Here is a 27,250-nt window from a genome sequence, read left to right on the forward strand (position 1 = left end):
TGACTGACTGAGGTCAGGTCTGTCTGAGAGACCAGGGTTCAGTGATTGCTACTGGTAGAAAAGTGCGACTGGAACTATAGTAGGGAACGTGGCTTATTAGCCAATCAAGAACATACTGTAGTGCACATAGTTATTGGCAAAAGAGCTGATCTGATCAAGACCAATTAGTGAAAAAATATCAGAATTGGGCTGCCTGTCTAAACGCAGCCATAGTAACAGAAACACACAACCACCCACTCACGCTGCACAGTGTGGCATATGGCCCTAATGTCAACATACATCTCTGATGAGATCTAGGTACTGTATCTCATCTCCAATCCAAGACCATGAACAGTAAAGAGGACAGAGACATTTAAACGTGTGGGATGGGATACAATGGGGCAGCAGAATAGAGGGTATTGGAGAGAGAAATGGGAGAGCAGAGTAGATACAGGCCCTAGAAGGGATAGACTCTTTTCCACCTCAGGCTAACATATTCATCCGCTGGCCTAGTGCTGGACAGGTAAGATGGAGATGAAGATGACTGATCACATTGACCTTGTGTTAGGGAGAGACTAGGGAAACCAATGGAAAAAAGCACATCGCCCACAACCACAAGCGCGAATGCACACACACACACACACACACACACACACACACCACTACCCCCCTTTTTACTTTGGTGTATGTTTCTGGAGCGTAATATTCAATAAGACACTAAGCTTTAACATATCAGCCACTGAGCTGTCAGCACGAAAAAACTTGCCGGTGCTACCTAGCTTCGCATCATCAGGTGTGGCCTCGGGAACGTGAGCCAACCTCGGATTATACGGAATACCAGGAATTAGAATGTTCCCCTAGAGAATTCCAGGCTCAATTCAACATCTCCAGCCAGACACAGCCACCCGACTCTCTGGTTTATAGCCTTAAAGTCTGGCTCTAATGGTCCTTACAGCAAACCAACAACACAGTCTGGAATACCAATCTATATCTACATATGAGTTATCAATACAACAAATCAATAATGATAGAATAGTGTACTGGTGCTGTGCTGACATCCAGGGCATTATCATATTCTGAGGAATAATTATATTTAGGGAAAATAATTTGGTCAAGAGCAGCCTCTCGATAGCAACAACGATGAGCTGTAGTACTTGACTCCGCATCCCACATCTCATGGCCCGGTGTATTGAGCCATTGTTTTGCAACAGCTACGATTCACCTTAATATCATTAAAGCAGTGTGGATCAGAGAGATGTGTCCCCTCGGGGGAACCCCCTGGTTCCCACCCAAATGGCACCCTATTTCCAACAGTGGGGGAAAAAAGTATTTAGTCAGCCACCAATTGTGCAAGTTCTCCCACTTAAAAAGATCAGAGAGGCCTGTAATTTTCATCATAGGTACACGTCAACTATGACAGACAAAATGAGAAAAATGTTTTCCAGAAAATCACATTGTAGGATTTTTAATGAATTTATTTGCAAATTATGGTGGAAATAAGTATTTGGTCAATAACAAAAGTTGCTCAATACTTTGTTATATACCCTTTGTTGGCAATGACACAGGTCAAACATTTTCTGTAAGTCTTCACAAGGTTTTCACACACAGTTGCTGCTATTTTGGCCCATTCCTCCATGCAGATCTCCTCTAGAGCAGTGATGTTTTGGGGCTGTCGCTGGGCAACACGGACTTTCAACTCCCTCCAAAGATTTTCTATGGGCTTGAGATCTGGAGACTGGCTAGGCCACTCCAGGACCTTGAAATGCTTCTTACGAAGCCACTCCTTCGTTGCCCGGGCGGTGTGTTTGGGATCATTGTCATGCTGAAAGACCCAGCCACGTTTCATCTTCAATGCCCTTGCTGATGGAAGGAGGTTTTCACTCAAAATATCACGATACATGGCCCCATTCATTCTTTCCTTTACACAGATCAGTCATCCTGGTCCCTTTGCAGAAAAACAGCCCCAAAGCATGATGTTTCCACCCCCATGCTTCACAGTAGGTATGGTGTTCTTTGGATGCAACTCAGCATTCTTTGTCCTCCAAACACGACGAGTTGAGTTTTGACCAAAAAGTTATATTTTAGTTTCATCTGACCATATGACATTCTCCCAATCCTCTTCTGGATCATCCAAATGCACTCTAGCAAACTTCAGACGGGCCTGGACATGTACTGGCTTAAGCAGGGGGACACGTCTTTCACTGCAGGATTTGAGTCCCTGGCGGCGTAGTGTGTTACTGATGGTAGGCTTTGTTACTTTGGTCCCAGCTCTCTGCAGGTCATTCACTAGGTCCCCCCGTGTGGTTCTGGGATTTTTGCTCACCGTTCTTGTGATCATTTTGACCCCACGGGGTGAGATCTTGCGTGGAGCCCCAGATCGAGGGAGATTATCAGTGGTCTTGTATGTCTTCCATTTCCTAATAATTGCTCCCACAGTTGATTTCTTCAAACCAAGCTGCTTACCTATTGCAGATTCAGTCTTCCCAGCCTGGTGCAGGTCTACAATTTTGTTTCTGGTGTCCTTTGACAGCTCTTTGGTCTTGGCCATAGTGGAGTTTGGAGTGTGACTGTTTGAGGTTGTGGACAGGTGTCTTTTATACTGATAACAAGTTCAAACAGGTGCCATTAATACAGGTAACGAGTGGAGGACAGAGGAGCCTCTTAAAGAAGAAGTTACAGGCCTGTGAGAGCCAGAAATCTTGCTTGTTTGTAGGTGACCAAATACTTATTTTCCACCATAATTTGCAAATAAATTCATTAAAAATCCTACAATGTGATTTTCTGGATTTTGTTTTCTCAATTTGTCTGTCATAGTTGACGTGTACCTATGATGACAATTACAGGCCTCTCTCATCTTTTTAAGTGGGAGAACTTGCACAATTGGTGGCTGACTAAATACTTTTTTTCCCCACTGTATATAGTGTACTACTTTGGTCAATATAGGGAATAGGGTGCCATTTGGGACTAAAATCTGTATCTGTAACAAAACACATCGATGATGTATAGCTCCCCTCATAGGAGATGTCAGCCAGCTCACTTAGTGGGCTAAAGACTGGAGCTTTGGGTTGGGGGAAGGAAGAGGAAGAGGAGGAGGAGGAGGAGGAGGAGGAGGAGGAGGAGGAGGAGGAGGGATTCAGATGTTACTGATGTAGCCATGCACACGTGAACTACTGACAGGAGGGCCAGAGGGGCCTGTTTACAGAATGTGAGAGACAGTCTTTGTGTGTGTGTGTGTGTGTGTGTGTGTGTGTGTGTGTGTGTGTGTGTGTGTGTGTGTGTGTGTGTGTAAATACGTGCATGTGTGTTTGTGTGTAGACATCAGTCATCTGTTCTCTAGGGTACCAGGGAGAGCGTTTATCAGTGGTTTGACTACATTAGGCTGGAGCTCACATACAGAGACGGAGGCAGGCAGGAAGGCAGACAGGCAGACAGGCAGACTCTGGGCCTGTCGCGGGATGGTAGACATACTGTGCAAGATACCTCAATACGATAAAATAGAAAACAGTCAGTGAGAACAGAATCAGAGTAGATCTATTAAAGGTCCAATGCAATATCAAATCATTTGTGGGTAAAAATAAAGTACCTTACTGTGATTGTTTTCAATGAAAGTGGTCAAAAAGTAACAAAAATAACTTCTTAGCAAAGAGCAATTTCTCAAGCATTAATTGTTCTAGGACTGTCTGGGAGTGGTCTGATTGGGGAGGGGAAAGTTGAAAACGAGCGGTTATTGGCAGAGAGGTTTGGAACTCTCTTTCTTATTGGTCTATTAACTCATTTACCGCCTGGTGATGTCACCAGGCAGGTCAAAACTCAAAACAGGCTGAAATTTCAGCCGGTCTTTTCAAACAGCTCTTACATTATCAGCAGCATTATCATCAATTTTACAATTTCACAGTATTATTCCAACCTCATAGTGTGGAAATACAGTGGGGAAAACAAGTATTTAGTCAGCCACCAATTGTGCAAGTTCTCCCACTTAAAAAGATGAGAGAGGCCTGTAATTTTCATCATAGGTACACGTCACAACTATGACAGACAAAATGAGATTTTTCTTTCCAGAAAATCACATTGTAGGATTTTTAATGACTTTATTAGCAAATTATGGTGGAAAATAAGTATTTGGTCAATAACAAAAGTTTCTCAATACTTTGTTGTATACCCTTTGTTGGCAATGACACAGGTCAAACGTTTTCTGTAAGTCTTCACAAGGTTTTCACACACTGTTGCTGGTATTTTGGCCCATTCCTCCATGCAGATCTCCTCTAGAGCAGTGATGTTTTGGGGCTGTCGCTGGGCAACACGGACTTTCAACTCCCCCCAAAGATTTTCTATGGGCTTGAGATCTGGAGACTGGCTAGGCCACTCCAGGACCTTGAAATGCTTCTTACGAAGCCACTCCTTCGTTGCCCGGGCGGTGTGTTTGGGATCATTGTCATGCTGAAAGACCCAGCCACGTTTCATCTTCAATGCCCTTGCTGATGGAAGGAGGTTTTCACTCAAAATCTCACGATACATGGCCCCATTCATTCTTTCCTTTACACGGATCAGTCGTCCTGGTCCCTTTGCAGAAAAACAGCCCCAAAGCATGATGTTTCCACCCCCATGCTTCACAGTAGGTATGGTGTTCTTTGGATGCAACTCAGCATTCTTTGTCCTCCAAACACGACGAGTTGAGTTTTGACCAAAAAGTTCTATTTTGGTTTCATCTGACCATATGACATTCTCCCAATCCTCTTCTGGATCATCCAAATGCACTCTAGCAAACTTCAGACGGGCCTGGACATGTACTGGCTTAAGCAGGGGGACACGTCTTCCACTGCAGGATTTGAGTCCCTGGCGGCGTAGTGTGTTACTGATGGTAGGCTTTGTTACTTTGGTCCCAGCTCTCTGCAGGTCATTCACTAGGTCCCCCCGTGTGGTTCTGGGATTTTTGCTCACCGTTCTTGTGATCATTTTGACCCCACGGGGTGAGATCTTGCGTGGAGCCCCAGATCGAGGGAGATTATCAGTGGTCTTGTATGTCTTCCATTTCCTAATAATTGCTCCCACAGTTGATTTCTTCAAACCAAGCTGCTTACCTATTGCAGATTCAGTCTTCCCAGCCTGGTGCAGGTCTACAATTTTGTTTCTGGTGTCCTTTGACAGCTCTTTGGTCTTGGCCATAGTGGAGTTTGGAGTGTGACTGTTTGAGGTTGTGGACAGGTGTCTTTTATACTGATAACAAGTTCAAACAGGTCTCATTAATACAGGTAACGAGTGGAGGACAGAGGAGCCTCTTAAAGAAGAAGTTACAGGTGTGTGAGAGACAGAAATCTTGCTTGTTTGTAGGTGACCAAATACTTATTTTCCACCATAATTTGCAAATAAATTCATTAAAAATCCTACAATGTGATTTTCTGGAGAAAAAAAATCTCAATTTGTCTGTCATAGTTGATGTGTACCTATGATGAAAATTACAGGCCTCTCTCATCTTTTTAAGTGGGAGAACTTGCAAAATTGGTGGCTGACTAAATTATTTTAATTCCCCACTGTATATATACAAAAGTTTTGACTCCACTGGGCCTTTAACATTTACATTTATATTATTTAGCAGATGCTCTTATCCAGAGCGACTTACAGGAGCAATTGGGGTTAAGTGCCTTGCTTAAGGGCACATCGACAGATTTTTCACCTAGTCGGCTCGGGGTTTAGAACCAGCAACCTTTCGGTTACTGGCACAACACTCTTACCCACTAAGCTACCTTTAAGTCTTCACCATTCCAAGAGAGAGGGGAATGGGCAGGTAGTCGCATGATATGATGACACGACAGGATAAGATAGGGTTTTGACAATTTAGAAACCCTGTCGCTGTACAGTAATTGGAAAAGATTAACCTCTGATGGGCTACGCTCTGAACTGGGTGTCTTTTAAGAGGAATTCCAAATCAGTGATGTTCTTTTCAAATGCTATTTAAATTGGTGGTTGGTTTTGAAATTAATTTCAAATTGGTGGTTTTGAAATGATTTCTATGCTATCAAAGCCTGTAACTGCAGTAAAACCCCCAAGATACATGTAGTATGTCTGCTCTACTGGAGTAAAGAGCAGCCTAGTCTCAGGGTGTCTCAGTGTAGTTGGTCTGTCTGCCTGTCTGTCTAGCAGGGAAGCCTGGGGGAGCCTAGGTAAATGGCAGCTCAGAAGGAAATAGCAGAATATCACCAGAAACTTCTGGATAGCAAGAGTGGCATACACCAGGGGTACCTCTACTCTTTCACTGCTAGGCATGATGGGTAGATATCAGATATCACCCATGGGGATGTACAGGATAATACCACATGGATGGCTCAATCACCAGACATCACTAAAGGCATCAGATGATTTTTAGGCTTGGATTGGAATATTAATCGAATTGAAATATTAATCAAATGATGCCAGGCTGCTGTCTCCTGGCGGGATGATTCCAACCTTTTTAAAACGAGGAAGGCATGGGCATGGAATTCTAAAGGTTGGGATGTTGGAACGTTGGTGTGGCTGGTGTTGGAGTTCTGTGTTGTGATTGGTTAATTAATTAATTAATTAATACATTTCACAGGGACTTAAGGCGATTGGAACGCAAACCGTCAGACGGAACAAGATCCCAATCGCTTCTCTCGTCCCTCGTCGTTCAGTGCGGTCAGGGGCTAATTCCCATCGATATTCCCACTCTGCGTATGTTGCTGGAAATTAATTGTTTTCCCTCGAAAACTGGCAAACAGTAAATCTATGAATATATTAAATCAAAATATTAGATTAATAACTGCATATTTCTATCCATTCTCTCTCTCTCTCTCTCTCTCTCTCTCTCTCTCTCTCTCTCTCTCTCTCTCTCTCTCTCTCTCTCTCTCTCTCTCTCTCTCTCTCTCTCTCTCTGTCTCTGTCTCTGTCTCTCTCTCTCTCTCTCTCTCTCTCTCTCTCTCCGTTCCTTCAGCCCTCTCTCTGTTGTTTTCCGCAGGCCCTGTGGGGAAGCTGTCATTGTTTTAGGTTTGGGTCGGACAACTTCCCAGCTGCAGTTCCATCTGTTGTGTGATAGGGCGTAGGTGTGAAAGGGAGAGAGGTGCTTAGAGGGGAACAGAAAATGGGCTAATGTTCTCAGAAATTGGGAAAACGCTAAAGTCTGAACCAACTGCACCGCCTCTGAAAAAGGAGCGACTGTGTGTGTGTGTGTGTTCCGTTCCCACATCCCATTACACCTACACACAGTCACAGGCCCAGTCTGAAAGGATTATAAATGAAGGGCTTTATAATGGAGACTGGATCCTAAACCAAGTTGAGCAGCTCGGGCTACAAACACACACACACACATGCTGCTCTTCCTCTGTAATCTATAAAGGTGTGTGGACTCTTCCAAGCTCTCTTGATACGTTATCAAATAATGGGATGGAGGCTGAAGCTATTTTAGCGCAGGCTGGATTGGTAAGAATATCAAGGTGTGTGTGTGTGTGTGTGTGTGTTTATTCACCCCACCCCCCCACTCACACACACGCAAACACACACAGCTCCTCTCCTCACTACAACATCGATCCCAGTGCAGGTGTGCAAAAGAGCAACAGGTCCCTTGGGCCTCTCTTGCCTCTCTTTCCCAGGCCTGTACAACACAGAGTGACACTACAGTATAGGCCAGGGCTGGCTGATCCAACCACAACTAGGCTACACCACCGCTGCTCCCTCCACTCCGGCCCTGACATACAGCGCATTGATTGAACAAGCTTCACAGTGCTCCACGCTGCAGCTGAGAGTGGAGGGGATTCCTTACAGTCCACAGCCTGCCATGGCAGAGCAGAGAGAAAGAGGAAGGTCTTACATACTCAGCTTAGACTGGGACCTATCTGTCCCAGGCTACACATATACAACTCCCTTTGGATTTTATGGCCAGGTACAGCAGTAGCTTACTTTACAGAATGGTAACATTAGGTATCTGACTTGCCGTATAACTATAGTATGTAGCTATAATAAGAGTCTATTATTAGCAGTGTGTTCTTGTGATGTTCAGACCACAGCTAGCTAAGAGCTCCCTCAGGACCACACTGCCTGCTACACTCTAAGAAAAAAAGGTACTATCTAGAACCCAAAAAGGGATCTTCGGCTGTCTCCATAGGAGAACCCTTCGAAGAACCCCTTTTGGTTCAAGGTAGAACCCTTTTGGGTTCCATGTATAACCCTTTCTACAGAGGGTTCTACATGGACCCTAAAATAGTTGTACCTGGAACCAAAAAGGGTTGTACCTGGAACCAAAAAGGGTTCTCCTATGGGGACAGCCGCAGAACCTTTTTGGAACCCTTTTTTCTAAGAGTGTACACTAAGAACTAAGCTGCTGTGGTAAGGGCAAGGAGTTAAAGGTAATGTCATGTGTGTCGTGTGTGTCGTTGTGCATGCATGTGTGCGTGTGTTTATACTGTATTTATGTGAGAAAAGCAGGCCCACATAACCATTGCGGGGCAACATTTAACATGCAACAATATCCCTGTCCTTTTCTCTCTCCACAGACCTGCGGCCTGAAAGTCGACTCATCTTCTGTATAAATAAATGACAAACATATCGCTCCTCTCGAAGTCCCTGAGACAGACAGGCCGCGGAGCTCTGATGAATTGGGCCTGACTTCTGTTTGCGATCGTCTTTCAACAAATTAGTTATTATTATTGACCCTGAGCTAGCCTGACTGATTACCTGGCGACAGAGAGACACACAATTTAGACAAACCACGCAAAAAACAACATGTGCACACAACATGCACACGCGCACACACATATGGGTGTACAACAAACCAGGCCTTTTGATGTGTGAATTCCCTGATTAACATGAAAGCTCCAGCCTCACTCTCTATTTTCTACCCCATTGCTCCCACTCCCCTGTTCAGTCTCTCCATTCATTAACAAGTACTAACCACCATCCCCGTCTCCAACTCCAGCAAGGAGCAGCAGGAGGGCCTGTGTGCCTAAACAAACCTGATTCCATATTATCATAAATTAAAAGCTGGTAAACCTTCTTCAGTGGGCTTTTAAAATCTAATAACGACCTTCTCTGTCTGGATCCATGTATAATTCAACATATGGCTATGCTCAATTAGCAGCTGTAATTAACAGGGTGGGGGGAGGGGGGGTTTATCCAGTACTCTGCAGCGCAAACATATATATATATATATATATATATATCTATATAGATTTTCCCAGGCATTTCTGCCAGCCAATACTCCTGTATTTGGCACACATCCAGTTTTCATTATGCAGGAATGAAAGCCCACGTGTGCATACTATGGTGTATGAATGTGCCAACAATACCTAACCATTTCAATTTGAAATAACAGCTAACACAATTCTGTACCTCCAAAACATAGAGGAATATAATTTTACTGAACGGAACACAGAATGATTCACATTCCAATGATGGAATAAGGATATACAGTGAGGGAAAAAAACTATTTGATCCCCTGCTGATTTTGTACGTTTGCCCACTGACAAAGAAATTATCAGTCTATAATTTTAATGGTAGGTTTATTTCAACAGTGAGAGACAGAAAAACGCATTTTAATGAGGGAAATAAGTATTTGACCCCCTCACAATCAGAAAGATTTCTGGCTCCCAGGTGTCTTTTATACAGGTAACGAGCTGAGATTAGGAGCACACTCTTAAAGGGAGTGCTCCTAATCTCAGCTTGTTACCTGTATAAAAGACACCTGTCCACAGAAGCAATCAATCAATCAGATTCCAAACTCTCCACCATGGCCAAGACCAAAGAGCTCTCCAAGGATGTCAGGGACAGGATTGTAAACCTACACAAGGCTGGAATGGGCTACAAGACCATCGCCAAGCAGCTTGGTGAGAAGGTGACAACAGTTGGTACGATTATTCGCAAATGGAAGAAACACAAAATAACGTCAGTCTCCCTTGTCCTGGGGCTCCATGCAAGATCTCACCTCGTGGAGTTGCAATGATCATGAGAACGGTGAGGAATCAGCCCAGAACTACACGGGAGGATCTTGTCAATGATCTCAAGGCAGCTGGGACCATAGTCACTAAGAAAACAATTGGTAACACACTACGCCGTGAAGGACTGAAATCCTGCAGCGCCCGCAAGGTCCCCCTGCTCAAGAAAGCACATATACAGGCCCGTCTGAAGTTTGCCAATGAACATCTGAATGATTCAGAGGAGAACTGGGTGAAAGTGTTGTGGTCAGATGAGACCAAAATCGAGCTCTTTGGCATCAACTCAACTCGCCGTGTTTGGAGGAGGGGGAATGCTGCCTATGACCCCAAGAACACCATCCCCACCGTCAAACATGGAGGTGGAAACATTATGCTTTGGGGGTGTTTTTCTGCTAAGGGGACAGGACAACTTCACCGCATCAAAGGGACGATGGACGGGGCCATGTACCGTCAAATCTTGGGTGAGAACCTCCTTCCCTAAGCCAGGGCATTGAAAATGGGTCATGGATGGGTATTCCAGCATGACAATGACCCAAAACACACGGCCAAGGCAACAAAGGAGTGGCTCAAGAAGAAGCACATTAAGGTCCTGGAGTGGCCTAGCCAGTCTCCAGACCTTAATCCCATTGAAAATCTCTGGAGGGAGCTGAAGGTTTGAGTTGCCAAACGTCAGCCTCGAAACCATAATGACTTGGAGAAGAGGAGTGGAACAAAATCCCTCCTGAGATGTGTGCAAACCTGGTGGCCAACTACAAGAAACGTCTGACCTCTGTGATTGCCAACAAGGGTTTTGCCACCAAGTACTAAGTCATGTTTTGCAGAGGGGTCAAATACTTATTTCTCTCATTAAAATGCAAATCAATTTATAACATTTTTGACATGCGTTTTTCTGAATTTCTTTGTTGTTATTCTGTCTCTCTGTTAGGCCTACTGCTGCTAGGTAGCTCTCTCTGCTCTTCCCCTCCCCTCTGTCTGTCCTTGATTGCAGGAGTGAAGTCTGGTGTGCGGGAGTCAGGGTTCCAGCTGCAGCTCATTCACCATAATCACCTCAGCCTTTAAGACCCGGTCAAACTTGCCACTCATCGTCAGATCATAGTCAAGACGACCATGTTAGTCTCGCTGCCGACTCAACCTGTTTGTTTTCGCTCTTTGTGTTTTTTGGCCTGTTCTATTTACTTTTCTCCTGTGCCACAGATTATTGGAACCTGACTCCTGCCTCCGCTTCACTCCTGCCACCACCATCCTGCTTTCCACTACCGGACCTCCCTTTTGGACTCACCACGGACACTAGGACATTACGGTACCACACCTGCTCTGACCTGGATCTGTTACCCTCCCTGTAACCTGGACTTGCTCTTCCCCTATTATTGGAAACCTGGACAAATTGAACATTGTAAATAAACCTGTTAAACCTTCTCTGGCTCGGTGTAGTTGTCTGCATTTGGGTTCAAATCCAGTTTAATCATGACACTCTCACTGTTCAAATAAACCTACCATTAAAATTATAGACTGATCATTTCTTTGTCAGTGGGCAAACGTACAAAATCAGCAGGGGATCAAATACTTTTTTCCCTCACTGTAACTAATTATGTGACTTCTGAAGGTAATTGGTTGCACCAGATCTTATTTAGGGGCACATATGCACACACCACTTTTCCGTTATTAATTTTTTTGAATTTTTTGAAACACGTTATTCTTTTCATTTAACTTTTGAACTATTTTTTGTATGTCCATTACATGGAATCCAAATAAAAATCCATTAAAATTACAGGTTGTAATGCAACAAAATAGGAAAAACGCCAAGGGGGATGAATACGTTTGCAAGACCCTGTATAAGTCAATCTCTGTTAGCAAAACAGACAGTTCTGAACAATGCATACCTGAACACATAGTGACATAGACTAGGCCTAATCAGAGACGTTTCATATTTTTTTGCACGGGAAAATGTTTGCCTTTTATAAACACATTTCATGCAATTCTACTATAATTGGAGACATAAGCAATTAGTAGCCTACTCTGCTGACACTGACAAACAGATCAGTAAAAACAACTTTGCCTTGAATGCAACCATGTAATCTAGGCCTATGAGAAGGGGAGACACAAATTGTACAATATGACTTCCATCTAGCCTGGAGGACGATATAATTTGTGAATATGCCCACTCACCGGGGATATGGCCGATGCTCTCCGCTGGTGCCAATAAGATAGGCTACTGTTCGCTCAACTGGGAGTTGAGCATTTTGATAACTAGTATTTTATTTTGTCTTCTCTTTTCAGCAATAGCCATATGTTTTCTAAACTATGTTTGTCCTACAATTGTATTTTGAAATATTGTGATAGGCCTAGGCCTATTTCACTGCTTTCAATCAGCTATTTGGTAGAGGCTATTTGCTGCACGGGCTTCCCAAATTGTGCGCTTAAAACAGTCCACAGCTCATTTTAAAAACAAGCGAAGAGTCCTCTGTGGCCAATTCATGCTCTCTGGTGTAGTATTTTGAATTATTTTATTCATTTCTGTATAGGCACGAGTAATGATATAGCTCATTTTGGCAAATGTAATTAAATGTACTTTAGGGGAAGCTTATCTTCCCCTAGCCTATTGGACGCGCCGCCAATGCCGACATCAATGTGAAAGTAACCGGTGCATAAAACAGCTGTCCGCCAGTCTTGGAATGATTTTAGTCTAATTTTTTGTAGCATACTTTTAAATTGTTGGTCTTGAGCTAGAGTGTGGCGACTGCCATACCCTGCCATACCCTGCCATACCCTGCCATACCCAACTGACACCCCTGGCCTCAGGTAACACCTCAGTATATGAGATTCCACACAGACGGACAGACAGATATTTCAATCACAGCCATTCACAGAGACAAATCTGTCCTACTTACGAGCTGCTGTAGGAACCTGCTTTTCCCACTCACCCAGTGTCAGGGAGAATTGATCAAGAAAACGTCAGTAGGGGAAACATGAGGTCTTTGAAGGTTCTATACACATCAACACAAACCAACAACACTGGCAGCTGGGACACTGAGCTATAAATACCACACCTACTATTTGTTCCAACACCTTTACCTCAACACAAATTAGCTTCCGTTAAGAAAAACCAAAAACGATTGATTTGGAGGAATATATGCCTCTCTTCATATCACTCATGCTTTCCATCAAATTGTGTGTTTTTGTTCTCCCTATCTCCCTCCCCCTCTGTCCCTCTTCTCTCCCCCCTCCCGTCTTACCTGCGGAACACTGGTCCTCGTCTGCTCCGTTCTCACAGTCCCTCTCCCCGTCACATCGCCATGACGATGAGACACACTTGCTGGCCGAACCCCCGCAGTCAAACTTCTCAGGTGGGCACATCTGTCGACCTATCAGTGGAAGGAGGGAGGGAGGGAGAGAGAGAGAGAGAGAGAGAGAGAGAGAGAGAGAGAGAGAGAGATAGACAGAGAGGGAGGGAGTGAGGGACAGAAAGGACACAGTTAGTCAATGAAACAGCCAGATAACTCAGTTATCATGTTGCTCAAATCGATTCCCCCTCAAATGCCTGCAATTAGAGTGGGCACGCAGAGTAAGACAAAGGCGAAAAACACACACAGAAAAAAAAAAACACACAAAGCGAAAACACACACACACGAAGGCACATGTGCGGATCATTCCATCCAGTGAAACCATATTAAGGAGGCAGACCATTGTTTCTGTTCCCTAGCTAGCCCATGTGGTTCCTAGAGTCAGAAAAACACAGTTTGCACTTGGCCTAGACAGCAAATCCCTGCTCTCCCATCTCTTCCCCCCTTTCCACAAACAGCACTGCTACCACCTTTCTCTCCTTCCCCATCCTCTCTCTTTTCCCCCTCTGCCCACCCTTCCCTTGCCAGTAGTGATGGGGTGAAAAAAATCTATACAGTTACATATCGGGATATTATTTTTGACAATATAGCGTATTGTTTTGACAATGTCACAATATTATTCCTTCATAACTTGTTCTCCATCTTATTTTATTTTTTAAATAGGGAGCCAATTTGTTTTCAGCACTTTTATTTCCATGACTGATGAAAACTCATTTTCTCATGGCTCTCTCTTGTCCCTCTCCAGCAGACATATGGTGAGTAAAATATTGAATCGCAATAAAATCCCAGTACCGAATCGCAATGCATATAGAATCGTGAGAATTGCAATACATATCGTATTGGCACTTAAGTATCGTGATAATATCGTATTGTGATGTCCCTGGCAATTTCCAGCCCTACCAGCAAGAGTAGGCCCAATGGGACTATATCCTAGATTACACACTACCACCCTCCCCCCATCCTCCCTCCTCTCTCTGTCTCCCCTCTCCTCCCCGGTTCCCAGCCCCAGTCAAAGAGGGCCCAATGGGACTATATACTAGATTACATTAGACCCAGTGTCAAAAGTTGCTCCAACAATTATACATTTCGGACTGTCACTGCTTGGCAACACGCCCAGCAACCCGCCATAGCAACCCCCCAGATCAATATACACAGCAAATAATGGAGGCATTACAGCAGTTATTAATATTTTACTTGAAAAAAACAGCTTTAACAATTTTTCGAATTAAATGACTAATTCTGACCACTAGAGTCCGAGGTAAAACACAGAGTTAATTTGAATAAAGTGTTTATAAGTATTGCTAGTCAATGTGATCCCGCCCACAGATTTGCAGTTAAATTTCGATTTTGCCACCATTTATATTTCCTTCCTCGCATTCACCTCAGGCTGACACTGGCAGAAGTAGTCTTTGCATTCAGGTAAGTAATATGGTTTTGAAATTCATATTTGGCCTAAGTCAACCATTTATCATTAGTTAGTTCCAAGCAAAATAGTAATCACCTAGCAGTCCATCGCAGTGGAGGCTGGTGGGATGAGCTATAGGAGGACTGGATCATTGTAATGACTGGAATGGAATAAATGGAACGGTATAAAACACATCAAACATATGTGTTTGATGTATTCCATTCCATGCATTCCATTCCAGCCATTACAATGAGCCTGTCCTCCTATAGCTCCTCCCACCAGCCTCCACTGGTCGATCGGTATAGCCTGTTTTTTTAACCAAGCTAGGTTTGGCGCCATTCTCAAAATGTAGCTAGCTAGCTAGCTTATCATTTTAGGTCAGTTTGACAGAATGAACATACCAAGGCAGGTACTTGAAGCGGCAAAATTCCTTATTATGAATAAACCAATAACCGTGTGGCAATTTGGCACCAAATGTTTTGTAAAGTTGCAGTAGCAAATAGCTAAAGTTATCTAACCATTAGCTACCAGGGTAACTTAGCTACAGCAGCTAGCTAACGTTACCTAGCTAGCTAATAGCTAATAATAGCTAACTTGGCCATCTAGCCAGCTAACGTTTGCAAACTAGAATCACATATAGAACAATGAGGGTTAGTAATAATAAAAATATTTGCAAGAATACTCAACCCGAATGCAGGTTATAGTGTGTTAAGGTCAGTCATTCATTCTATACTCCACTTTGGCTGACGTGAGTGTTGCTTCTTTGGCTAGCTAGATGGCTGCTTAGCTAGCTAGTTACATTAGCTAGATGGCTACCAAAGCCACACGTGTAAGCTAGCTTGATAGTTAACCTAAACCTGCATTCGATTTGAGTATTCAGTAATGGATGTGTGCCTAGGTAACTATGATGTTGTTAACTGTGTCAGCTGTAGATACTTTTTCATACTTTTTCTAGGCTTATGTGCGTGCCTCGTGTGTGTGTGCTACAGAAGCTAGAGTCAAATGTGGTTTGTACCTCATGTCATGTGCCTTTACTAAATATAGAGTTAATAAATAAAAATGCCTTTAAATTGTTTAACTTGGGTCAAACATTTCGGGTAGCCTTCCACAAGCTTCCCACAATAAGTTGGGTGAATGTTGGCCTATTCCTCCACACAGAGCTGGTGTAACTGAGTCAGGTTTGTAGGCCTCCTTTCTCGCACACTCTTTTTCAGTTCTGCCCACAAAGTTTCTATAGGATTGAGGTCAGGGCTTTGTGATGGCCACTCCAATACCTTGACTTTGTTGTCCTTAAGCCATTTTCCAAGAAGGCCAGTTTAATTGCTTCTTTAATCAGCACAACAGTTTTCAACTGCGCTAACATAATTGCAAAATGGTTTTCTAATGATCAATTAGCCTTTTAAAATGATAAACTTGGATTAGCAAACACAACGTGCCATTGGAACACAGGACTGATGGTTGCTGATAATGGGCCTCTGTACGCCTATGTAGATATTCCATTAAAAATCAACAGTTTCCAGCTACAATAGCCATTTACAACATTAACAATGTCTACAGTCGTGCTCAAAGGTTTTGAGAATGACACAAATATTAATTTTAAGTCTGCTGCCTCAGTTTTTATATTGCCAATTTGCATATCCTCCAGAATGTTTTGAAGAGTGATCAGATGAATTGCAATTAATTGCACAGTCCTTCTTTGCCATGAAAATGAACTTAATCCCCAAAAAACATTTCCACTGCATTTCAGCCCTGCCACAAAAGGACCAGCTGACATCATGTCAGTGATTCTCTCGTTAACACAGGTGAGAGTGTTGACGAGGACAAGGCTGGAGATCACTCTGTCATGCTGATTGAGTTAGAATAACAGACTGGAAGCTTTAAAAGGAGGGTGGTGCTTGAAATCATTGTTCTTCCTCTTTTAACCATGGTTACATGCAAGGAAACACGTGCCGTCATCATTGCTTTGCACAAAAAGGGCTTCACAGGCAAGGATATTGCTGCTAGTAAGATTGCACCTAAATCAACCATTTATCAGATCATCAAGAACTTCAAGGAGAGAGGTTCAATTGTTGTGAAGAAGGCTTCAGGGCGCCCAAGAAAGTCCAGCAAGTGCCAGGACCGTCTCCTAAAGTTGATTCAGCTGCGGGATCGGGGCACCACCAGTGCAGAGCTTGCTCAGGAATAGCAGCAGGCAGGTGTGAGTGCATCTGCACGCACAGTGAGGCGAAGACTTTTGGAGGATGGCCTGGTGTCAAGAAGGGCAGCGAGGAAGCCACTTCTCTCCAGGAGAAACATCAGGGACAGACTGATATTCTGCAAAAGGTACAGGGATTGGACTGCTGAGGACTGGGGTAAAGTCCTTTTCTCTGATGAATCCCCTTTCCGATTGTTTGGCGCATCCGGAAAAAAGCTTGTCCGGAGAAGACAAGGTGAGCACTACCATCAGTCCTGTGTCATGCCAACAGTAAAGCATCCTGAGACCATTCATGTGTGGGGTTGCTTCTCAGCCAAAGGAGTGGGCTCACTCACAATTTTGCCTAAGAACACAGCCATGAATAAAGAATGGTACCAACACATCCTCCGAGAGCAACTTCTCCCAACCATCCAAGAACAGTTTGGTGACGAACAATGCCTTTTCCAGCATGATGGAGCACCTTGCCATAAGGCAAAAGCGATAACTAAGTGGCTCTGGGTTACTTGGGTTACTACATGATTCCATATGTGTTATTTCATAGTTTTGATGTCTTCACTATTATTTTACAATGTAGGAAATAGTACAAATAAAGAAAAACCCTTGAATGAGTAGGTGAATGAGTAGTTCCTTGATACAACTAAGGGCGAATCCCAGTGTAGCAGAGCTAAGGGCCAGAATGTTGCATTAAACAGATCTGTTTGAGATACAGACATGTTTGTTTTGTTTGCAAATGCCGCCAGGCAAATGCCAATAGCCTTGTAAAACATCTGAAGTTAATTCATGTTCTTTGTCTGCATTTAAAGTGTGGTCAGGTTGGTTGTTCACATGTATTTGGCACTTTGTCTGGATTTAGAAATCATCTTAACAAGGCACATGAAGAGCGTACCGAAGCAGTTTCTGATAATGATGGTGGAGGCCCCTCTATCGCTGCTAACAGTTTTGCAGCAAACAATTTTGGTGATGTGCCAACACGAAACTCACATTGTGATTCAGCTCTGTATAATAAGAGTATTGTAGATAATTGTGCCGCAACAATAGCTCAACTCAAAGCAGCAGGAGTTGGTGAAACAACAGTTCTATGGAAGAGATATCGACAGTGAAGCTAAAGAGTTAGTGAAGAAGTGTCTGTCTTTACAGGAAACTGCAACAATTATATTACAGTAGGTGTAAAATATACTGAACAAAAATATAAACGCAACACGCAACAATTTCAACAATTTTACTGAGTTACAGTTCATATAAGGAAATCAGTCAATTGAAATAAATTCATTAGGCCCTAATCTATGGATTTCACATGACTGGGCAGGAGTGCAGCCATGGGTGGCCCTGGGAGGGCATAGGCCCACTCACTGGGGAGCCAGGCCCAGCCAATTAGAATTAGTTTTCACAAAAGGGCTTTATTACAGACAGAAATACTCCTCAGTTTCATAAACTGTCTGGGTGGCTGGTCTCAGATGATCCCGCAGGTGAAGAAGCTGGATGTGGAGGTCCTGGGCTGGTGTGGTTACACGTAGTCTGTGGTTGTGAGGCCGGTTGGACAAACTGCCAAATTCTCGAAAACAACGTTGGAAGCTGCTTATGGTAGAGAAATTGACATTTAATTATCTGGCAACAGCTCTGGTGGACATTCCTGCAGTCAGCATGCCAATTGCACGCTCCCTCAAAACTTGAGACATCTGTGCCATTGTGTTGTGTGACAAAACTGCACATTTTAGAGTGGCCTGTGTAATGAACATGCCGTTTAATCAGCTTCTTGATATGCCACACCTGTCAGAAGGATGGATTATCTTGGCAAAGGAGAAATGTCCACTGACAATGATGTAAACAAATTTGTGCACAACATTTGAGAGAAATAAGCTTTTTGTGTGAATGGAAAAATTCTGGGATCTTTCATTTCAGCTCATGAAACATGGGACCAACACTTTACATGTTGCATATATATTTTAGTTCAGTATAGATCAGTGTTTTGAGCAACTGGAAAATCTATTTTGCAGACATTAGTCTATTTACAAAAATGCACACATAAACGAAATGTTGCAGCCTGTGGATGGTCCCAAAGAAAGTCTACTTTATGACTTAAGTGATGGATCTTTCTTTAAAAATCATGCTCTGTTCTCAAAAGAGAAACGTGTGAAATAAATGTAGCTCTTCTATGACGACTTTGAAACCGCTAATGCTCTTGGATCGAAGCGTGGCATACATAAATTGGGTGCCACTTACTTTACTTTAAGAAACGTCTCTCCAAAGTGCAATTCCTCTCTGCTCAATAATCAACTGGTTTCTCTATTTCATGCTCAAGATCTAAAAACCTATGGGTTTCACTCACTACTTGACCCAATTGTACGAGATGGAATTAAGGTTCCCTTGCACAATCACCAAATTCATGGAACTATTGTCCAAGTAACAGGTGACAACCTTGGTATTCATGGTTTACTTGGTTTTGTGGAATATTTTAGTGCAAGATATTGCTGCCATTTCTGTCTCGCTGAAAAAAACTACTTTCAGACAGAGTTTAGTGAAGACAGTCCTAAGATAGTATTGCGAACTAAAGAGATGCATGTGGAACACTGCCAAACAATGCAGAGAAATCCCACTCTGCCCTATGTGATGGGTGTTAAAGAATCTTGCCTGTTAAATGAATTAGAGTACTTTCATAAAAGTGAGAATTTTTCAGTTGATGTCATGCATGACATCTTGGAGGGTGTTGGGTAATATCAGTTGAATTTGCTACTACAACACTTGCAAAATGAGCATTTAACCTAAAACATGTACATGAGAATTCAGAGCTTCAACTATGGTTATTTTATGGAAAGAAACAACAGACCCCCTGCAGTGACGTTACTTCAGGGTTACAATGATTTGGGCTTAAATAACATTGAGTCTTGGTGTCTACTACGCAATCTACCACTTATTTTTGGTGACTTGGTGTGTCCATGTGATCAACACTCGCATTTTCTGCATTTGTTGCTTCAAATACTCAACATTGTATATTCTCTAGTGTTATCAGATGGTATTCCAGTCTATTTGAAGCATTTGATTGCAGAACACCACAGACTGTTTAAGCAATTGTTTCCTGGATGAGTTTGTTACTCAAGCATAATTTGATGGTGTATTATCCGCAATGTATTCAGAAAACTCTCCATAGCTGGTGTATGCGCTACGAAGCAAAACATATTTTATTAAAAAATTACTAGTGAAAAACTTAACTAAAACATTGGCCAAGAAACACCAGTCACATGGCATACAACTGGCAAACATTTGACCTACAGTGCATTCGGAAAGTATTCAGACCCCTTCATTTTTTCCCTCATCAATCTACACACAATACCCCATAATGAACCTCATAATGAACTTATCCTCTGCAGCAGGAAAGTATTCAGACCCCTTCATAACTCTGGGTCTTCCATTCTTGTGGTGGTCCTCATGAGAGCCAGTTTCATCATAGCGCTTGATGGTTTTTGAGACTGCACTTGAAGAAACGTTCAACGTTCTTGAGATTTTCCGTATTGACTGACCTTCATGTCTTAAAGTAATGATGGACTGTCGTTTCTCTTTGCTTATTTGAGCTGTTCTTGCAATAATATGGACTTGGTCTTTTACCAAATAGGGCTATCTTCTGTATAGCCCCCCTACCTTGTCACAACACAACTGATTGGCTCAAATGTATTAAGAAGGAAATAAATTCCACAAATTAACTTTTAACAAGGCACACCTGTTAATTGAAATGCACTCCGGTTGACTACCTCATGAAGCTGGTTGAGAGAATGCCAAGAGTGTGCAAAGCTGTCATCAAGGCAAAGGGTGGCTATTTGAAGAATCTCAAATATAAAATATATTTGTTTAACACTTTTGGTTACTACATGATTCCATATGTGTTATTTCATAGTTTTGATGTCTTCACTATTATTCTACAATGTAGAAAATAGTACAAAGAAAGAAAAACCCTGGAATGAGTAGGTGTGTCCAAACTTTTGACTGGTACTGTATACATATTTGCCTCCATCTCAGTGAACTAATCCATTGCGGAGGCCTAGACTAAAAGCCAATTTATGCTTGATCCGAAAATGTGGTCGGAGACTCCATATGGAGGGTGTGATGCAATTGCGGAGCCTCGAGAGTTATGTAGAGGCCAAATCGAGCCCTGTACCGCATCGCCATGCGCCTCCCAAATGTTGTAACAATGTGGAAAGTAGTAAAAATAAAGAAAAACCCTGGAATGAGTAGGTGTGTCCAAACCTTTTGACTGGTAGTGTAGACTGGATATTTGTCCAGGGAAAATGTTGTCCTTGAATGTAATGGAAGGAGCTCATGAGATAGAAAATGCACTCTAGGTGGCTTCTTCAACTAAGGTTTTGAGTGTAAAATGGGCCAAACATCAAGGGAATGTATACCGTTCAGATTTGGTTGTTTGCGTTAAAGTTCATTGTGACATGCCAATATTTCACGAAATCCAGTATATTCTTGTAAAAGATGACACACAACGTACAGCTGGTTACCTTTGCTTTAGACAAACTGTGTATTTATTAAAATTTTAATGCATTTTAAATTGTACTTGACAAGAAAGGGACCCCATGTTGTTGATGTTAATGATATTTTGTTTCACAAAGCATTTGACATACATACAGTGAGGGAAAAAAGTATTTGATCCCCTGCTGATTTTGTACGTTTGCCCACTGACAAAGAAATGATCAGTCTATCATTTTAATGGTAGGTTTATTTGAACAGTGAGAGACAGAATAACAACAAAAAAAGGCTGAATAACGCATGTCAAAAATGTTATGAATTGATTTGCATTTTAATGAGGGAAATAAGTATTTGACCCCTCTGCAAAACATGACTTAGTACTTGGTGGCAAAACCCTTGTTGGCAATCACAGAGGTCAGACGTTTCTTGTAGTTGGCCACCAGGTTTGCACACATCTCAGGAGGGATTTTGTCCCACTCCTCTTTGCAGATCTTCTCCAAGTCATTAAGGTTTCGATGCTGACGTTTGGCAACTCAAACCTTCAGCTCCCTCCACAGATTTTCTATGGGATTAAGGTCTGGAGACTGGCTAGGCCACTCCAGGACCTTAATGTGCTTCTTCTTGAGCCACTCCTTTGTTGCCTTGGCTGTGTGTTTTGGGTCATTGTCATGCTGGAATACCCATCCACGACCCATTTTAAATGCCCTGGCTGAGGGAAGGAGGTTCTCACCCAAGATTTGACGGTACATGGCCCCGTCCATCGTCCCTTTGATGCGGTGAAGTTGTCCTGTCCCCTTAGCAAAAAAACACCCCCAAAGCATAATGTTTCCACCTCCATGTTTGACGGTGGGGATGGTGTTCTTGGGGTCATAGGCAGCATTCCTTCTCCTCCAAACACGGCGAGTTGAGTGGATGCCAAAGAGCTCGATTTTGGTCTCATCTGACCACAACACTTTCACCCAGTTCTCCTTTGAATCATTCAGATGTTCATTGGCAAACTTCAGACGGGCATGTACAGTGGGGAGAACAAGTATTTGATACACTGTCGATTTTACAGGTTTTCCTACTTACAAAGCATGTAGAGGTCTGTAATTTTTATCATAGGTACACTTCAACAGTGAGAGACGGAATCTAAAACAAAAATCCAGAAAATCACATTGTATGATTTTTAAGTAATTAATTTGCATTTTATTGCATGACATAAGTATTTGATCACCTACCAACCAGTAAGAATTCCGGCTCTCACAGACCTGTTAGTTTTTCTTTAAGAAGCCCTCCTGTTCTCCACTCATTACCTCTATTAACTGCACCTGTTTGAACTCGTTACCTGTAAAAAAGACAACTGTCCACACACTCAATCAAACAGACTCCAACCTCTCCACAATGGCCAAGACCAGAGAGCTGTGTAAGGACATCAGGGATAAAATTGTAGACCTGCACAAGGCTGGGATGGGCTACAGGACAATAGGCAAGCAGCTTGGTGAGAAGGCAACAACTGTTGGTGCAATTATTAGAAAATGGAAGAAGTTCAAGATGACGGTCAATCACTCTCGGTCTGGGGCTCCATGCAAGATCTCACCTCGTGGGGCATCAATGATCATGAGGAAGGTGAGGGATCAGCCCAGAACTACATGGCAGGACCTGGTCAATGACCTGAAGAGAGCTGGGACCACAGTCTCAAAGAAAACCATTAGTAACACACTACGCCGTCATGGATTAAAATCCTGCAGCGCACGCAAGGTCCCCCTGCTCAAGCCAGCGCATATCCAGGCACGTCTGAAGTTTGCCAATGACTCTCTGGATGATCCAGAGGAGGAATGGGAGAAGGTCATGTGGTCTGATGAGACAAAAATAGAGCTTTTTGGTCTAAACTCCACTCGCCGTATTTGGAGGAAGAAGAAGGATGAGTACAACCCCAAGAACACCATCCCAACCGTGAAGCATGGAGGTGGAAACATCATTCTTTGGGGATGCTTTTCTGCAAAGGGGACAGGACGACCGCACCGTATTGAGGGGAGGATGGATGGGGCCATGTATCGCGAGATCTTGGCCAACAACCTCCTTCCCTCAGTAAGAGCATTGAAGATGGGTCGTGGCTGGGTCTTCCAGCATGACAACAACCCGAAACACACAGCCAGGGCAACTAAGGAGTGGCTCCGTAAGAAGCATCTCAAGGTCCTGGAGTGGCCTAGCCAGTCTCCAGACCTGAACCCAATAGAAAATCTTTGGAGGGAGCTGAAAGTCCGTATTGCCCAGCGACAGCCCCGAAACCTGAAGGATCTGGAGAAGGTCTGTATGGAGGAGTGGGCCAAAATCCCTGCTGCAGTGTGTGCAAACCTGGTCAAGACCTACAGGAAACGTATGATCTCTGTAACTGCAAACAAAGGTTTCTGTACCAAATATTAATTTCTGCTTTTCTGATGTATCACATACTTGTGTCATGCAATAAAATGCAAATTAATTACTTAAAAATCATACAATGTGATTTTCTGGATTTTTGTTTTAGAATCCGTCTCTCACAGTTGAAGTGTACCTATGATAAAAATTACAGACCTCTACATGCTTTGTAAGTAGGAAAACCTGCAAAATCGGCAGTGTATCAAATACTTGTTCTCCCCACTGTATATGTGCTTTCTTGAGCAGGGGGACCTTGCGGGCGCTGCAGAATTTCAGTCCTTCACGGCGTAGTGTGTTACCAATCGTTTTCTTGGTGACTATGGTCCCAGCTGCCTTGAGATCATTGACAAGATCCTCCCGTGTAGTTCTGGGCTGATTCCTCACCGTTCTCATGATCATTGCAACTCCACGAGGTGAGATCTTGCATGGAGCCCCAGGCCGAGGGAGATTGACAGTTATTTTGTGTTTCTTTCATTTGCGAATAATCGCACCAACTGTTGTCACCTTCTCACCAAGCTGCTTGGCGATGGTCTTGTAGCCCATTCCAGCCTTGTGTAGGTCTACAATCTTGTCCTTGACATCCTTGGAGAGCTCTTTGGTCTTGGCCATGGTGGAGAGTTTGGAATCTGATTGATTGATTGCTTCTGTGGACAGGTGTCTTTTATACAGGTAACAAGCTGAGATTAGGAGCACTCTCTTTAAGAGTGTGCTCCTAATCTCAGCTCGTTACCTGTATAAAAGACACCTGGGAGCCAGAAATCTTTCTGATTGAGAGGGGGTCAAATACTTATTTCCCTCATTGAAATGAAAATCAATTTATAACATTTTTGACATGCATTTTTCTGGATTTTTTTGTTGTTATTCTGTCTCTCACTGTTCAAATAAACCTACCATTAAAATTATAGACTGATAATTTCTTTGTCAGTGGGCAAACATACAAAATCAGCAGGGGATCAAATACTTTTTTCCCTCACTGTATGTCATATGGTGGTGATGATTCAAGTTTGTTTGTGGTCCCGCACTGCTTCATGTGATTTTATTTCTACGCTTGCACACAGTAACAGAACAATAGTACATGTCATGTAGGGAGAGTACGGAATCAGAAGGTCATGCATCTGTGGGGAGAAATTCCCCCACGGAGGCACAGGGGTGTGGGTTTCAATTCGTTCTGTCCCTATTGCTTTTGGTAATGTCTGTTAATGCTCTAGAATTTATTTTATTTCAAAGATTGTACACCATGCTAGTACTTTTTGGGCTGTTTTTAGCATCTTGTGTAATAAACAAATCCTGTTATGCAATATTTTATGTTGACAAATTTATGGTAGTAATAAAAAAAAATGCTGTGTTTACCCTGATCAGAGTACATCTATTTAGTATAAGAGTAAATGTGTAATGACACTGGTAGGAGTTACTGACGTAACGCAGTAATCGAATGTGTCAGCCAGACAGCCACTCACAAAGTAGACTGCCGATCGCTGTCCATGGTGCTGAAATTGCAACATGCCTATATTGTTGCATGCCTATTGAATCAATGATAGGCTTTCTATGGTGCCAGGGCATAGCTTTGCTTTAGCTAATGGATAACTGTTTATTGGTAGGACTCATTTTCTCAGGTTAAGCCTAACATTTCACGAAGCTATACACTGTGTCGCAATGCTGCCATTTTTAGACTGCTGGCTGGTGGCAATAATGTAATTACTTTTTCAGTAATTAAAGTTGGAAATTCAAACATAGCAGATTGTGAAATACATTTCCGATACAACAGAATATTAATCAGCTACCAATTGATTTTGTAGAATATACAGCTGCATGACATGAGCCGTCCTCTTGCTCTCTCCCAGCTTGGATAGAAAGTTGTTGTGTGTAAAACCAGTCTATTAATGCCAAATACTACAGTCAGTCCACCCTCAAAACACTAGCTTACTAGGGATTGTTTCATTATGCAGTGTACTATCTATAGTTATATACCGTCTTTAGCTGCGATTTAGGTGCTATTTCTAAACTTTTTATAAGAATAACACATCAAATAGCCTAACAATGAGGAAAAAAGTAGTCGGCTTGAGGATAAATTCAGCTACTATTTATTGTTGAACTCAGCGGGTTTTGTTTGGCTAATAAATGGCCTGTACAAGTGGGCTGCAATATTCAAGGTAAATTAAATTAGGCCTAAATCAAATTAAATCCAACTTGAGAGACTCCCTGGTCTCCAAAGGGTCCAGGGTTGCGGGGCCGACTGTTTTCTATACTGAGTATTGCCAACCCAGACAGTCTTTCCTGAGACATTGTGCATTATTTGTCCATTGCGCTGCACACAATTTAAACTTAGTCTTGAATGATGCATGCCAAGATATCCCAGAGATAAGGGACTGCAAACACAACTCAAACGCCGGTTCTCCAGTATGAACGAAAATCGCAAACCACTTTTTTGTTCAAGCCAGTTCAAGAACTGTTTTCCACTAAATATGATAATCTGTTTGCATCTACCAATTTAATGGCTGTCCTGTACCCAGAGCTTCCTATACAGTTAATCTCTTTCCGTAACGTGTTGAGGCTGGCAATTAAGGAGAATGATAGCCTCAATTAAAGATGTTGCAGAATTGCTGTATTTGAAGCACTCCTCCCTTCTGCACAGTTTCCCTGATGTTGCTACGGCAATCAAGCTGTTTTTACCATCCCTGTAACTGTCGCTTCTGCGGAGAGATCGTTTTCTAAACTAAAACTCATAAAGAACTACATAAGAAGCATTAGGCTCTCGGTCTGATATGAGCTTTTGAACACCTGAGTAAGATCCACTCATTGCACTGGCACCTTTGTAGCCTTGACCACGGCATTCCTTCTCCGATATCCCCCTTATACTTTCAATCAGTTACATTTTTTAAGGCCTGAGGCACTTTTTCTGTCAAATTCCTGAAGCCCAAGAAACAAACTCTTAGCTTCCTAGTACATAAGGATATTTGTTACTAGTACATATGGAGGGTTACTGTCAAAATCTATATTTTTATATGTTTTAATAGACATCGATGACAGGCACATGGGCCTCCAGAGCTTGTGGGCCCCCTCCCGCCTTGCGGGGCCTGCGGGGGTATCTGGTATACCAATGGTAGGATTAAACATTACTCTAAACAATAAACTCTAGAATACGGAACAACACTGCAGAGAGTAAAAAAAGTGACAGAGTTATTTTCAATTAATACAGTACAGAACGAAATGCAGAGTTAAATATCAACACTAAATTTAGCAAATACAACTCTGAAAAAATTACTCTGTTGCCACAGTAAGTTTTGCTCTTTTTGGACTGGGACCAAATGTTGTCTTTAGCAGAGTTACATTTTCTTCAAATAGAGTTAAATTCACTCTGTCATTTTTACTGTGTTATTCCCTGTGGGATTATACATTTTTTCCTTTTTTTTATTTTTATTTTTCAATGGTGGAGATCTTGAGTCCCATTGAGGCTGTGGCTGCATCTGAAATGGCACCCTATAACCTATACAGTGCACTACTTTTGACCAAGGCCCATATAAGGAATACTGTTTGG

General features: G+C 42.7%; 1 protein-coding gene across 1 annotated transcript in view; it reads right to left on the reverse strand.

The window, feature by feature from the left end:
• The window catches only part of LOC311123568 (low-density lipoprotein receptor-like), a gene marked incomplete at both ends in the record, with an annotated part of 216,636 nt that overhangs the window by 15,876 nt on the left and 173,510 nt on the right, over positions 1 to 27,250 (reverse strand). Inside the window, one exon of the mRNA XM_084197810.1 lies at positions 13,148 to 13,276. Coding sequence (XP_084053936.1) covers positions 13,148 to 13,276 — 129 coding nt within the window. The remainder of the gene's footprint in view (positions 1 to 13,147; positions 13,277 to 27,250) is intronic.

The sequence above is a fragment of the Coregonus lavaretus genome (genome assembly GCF_964263955.1).
Source record: "Coregonus lavaretus genome assembly, contig: HAP1_SCAFFOLD_752, whole genome shotgun sequence".
Taxonomy (NCBI): domain Eukaryota; kingdom Metazoa; phylum Chordata; class Actinopteri; order Salmoniformes; family Salmonidae; genus Coregonus; species Coregonus lavaretus.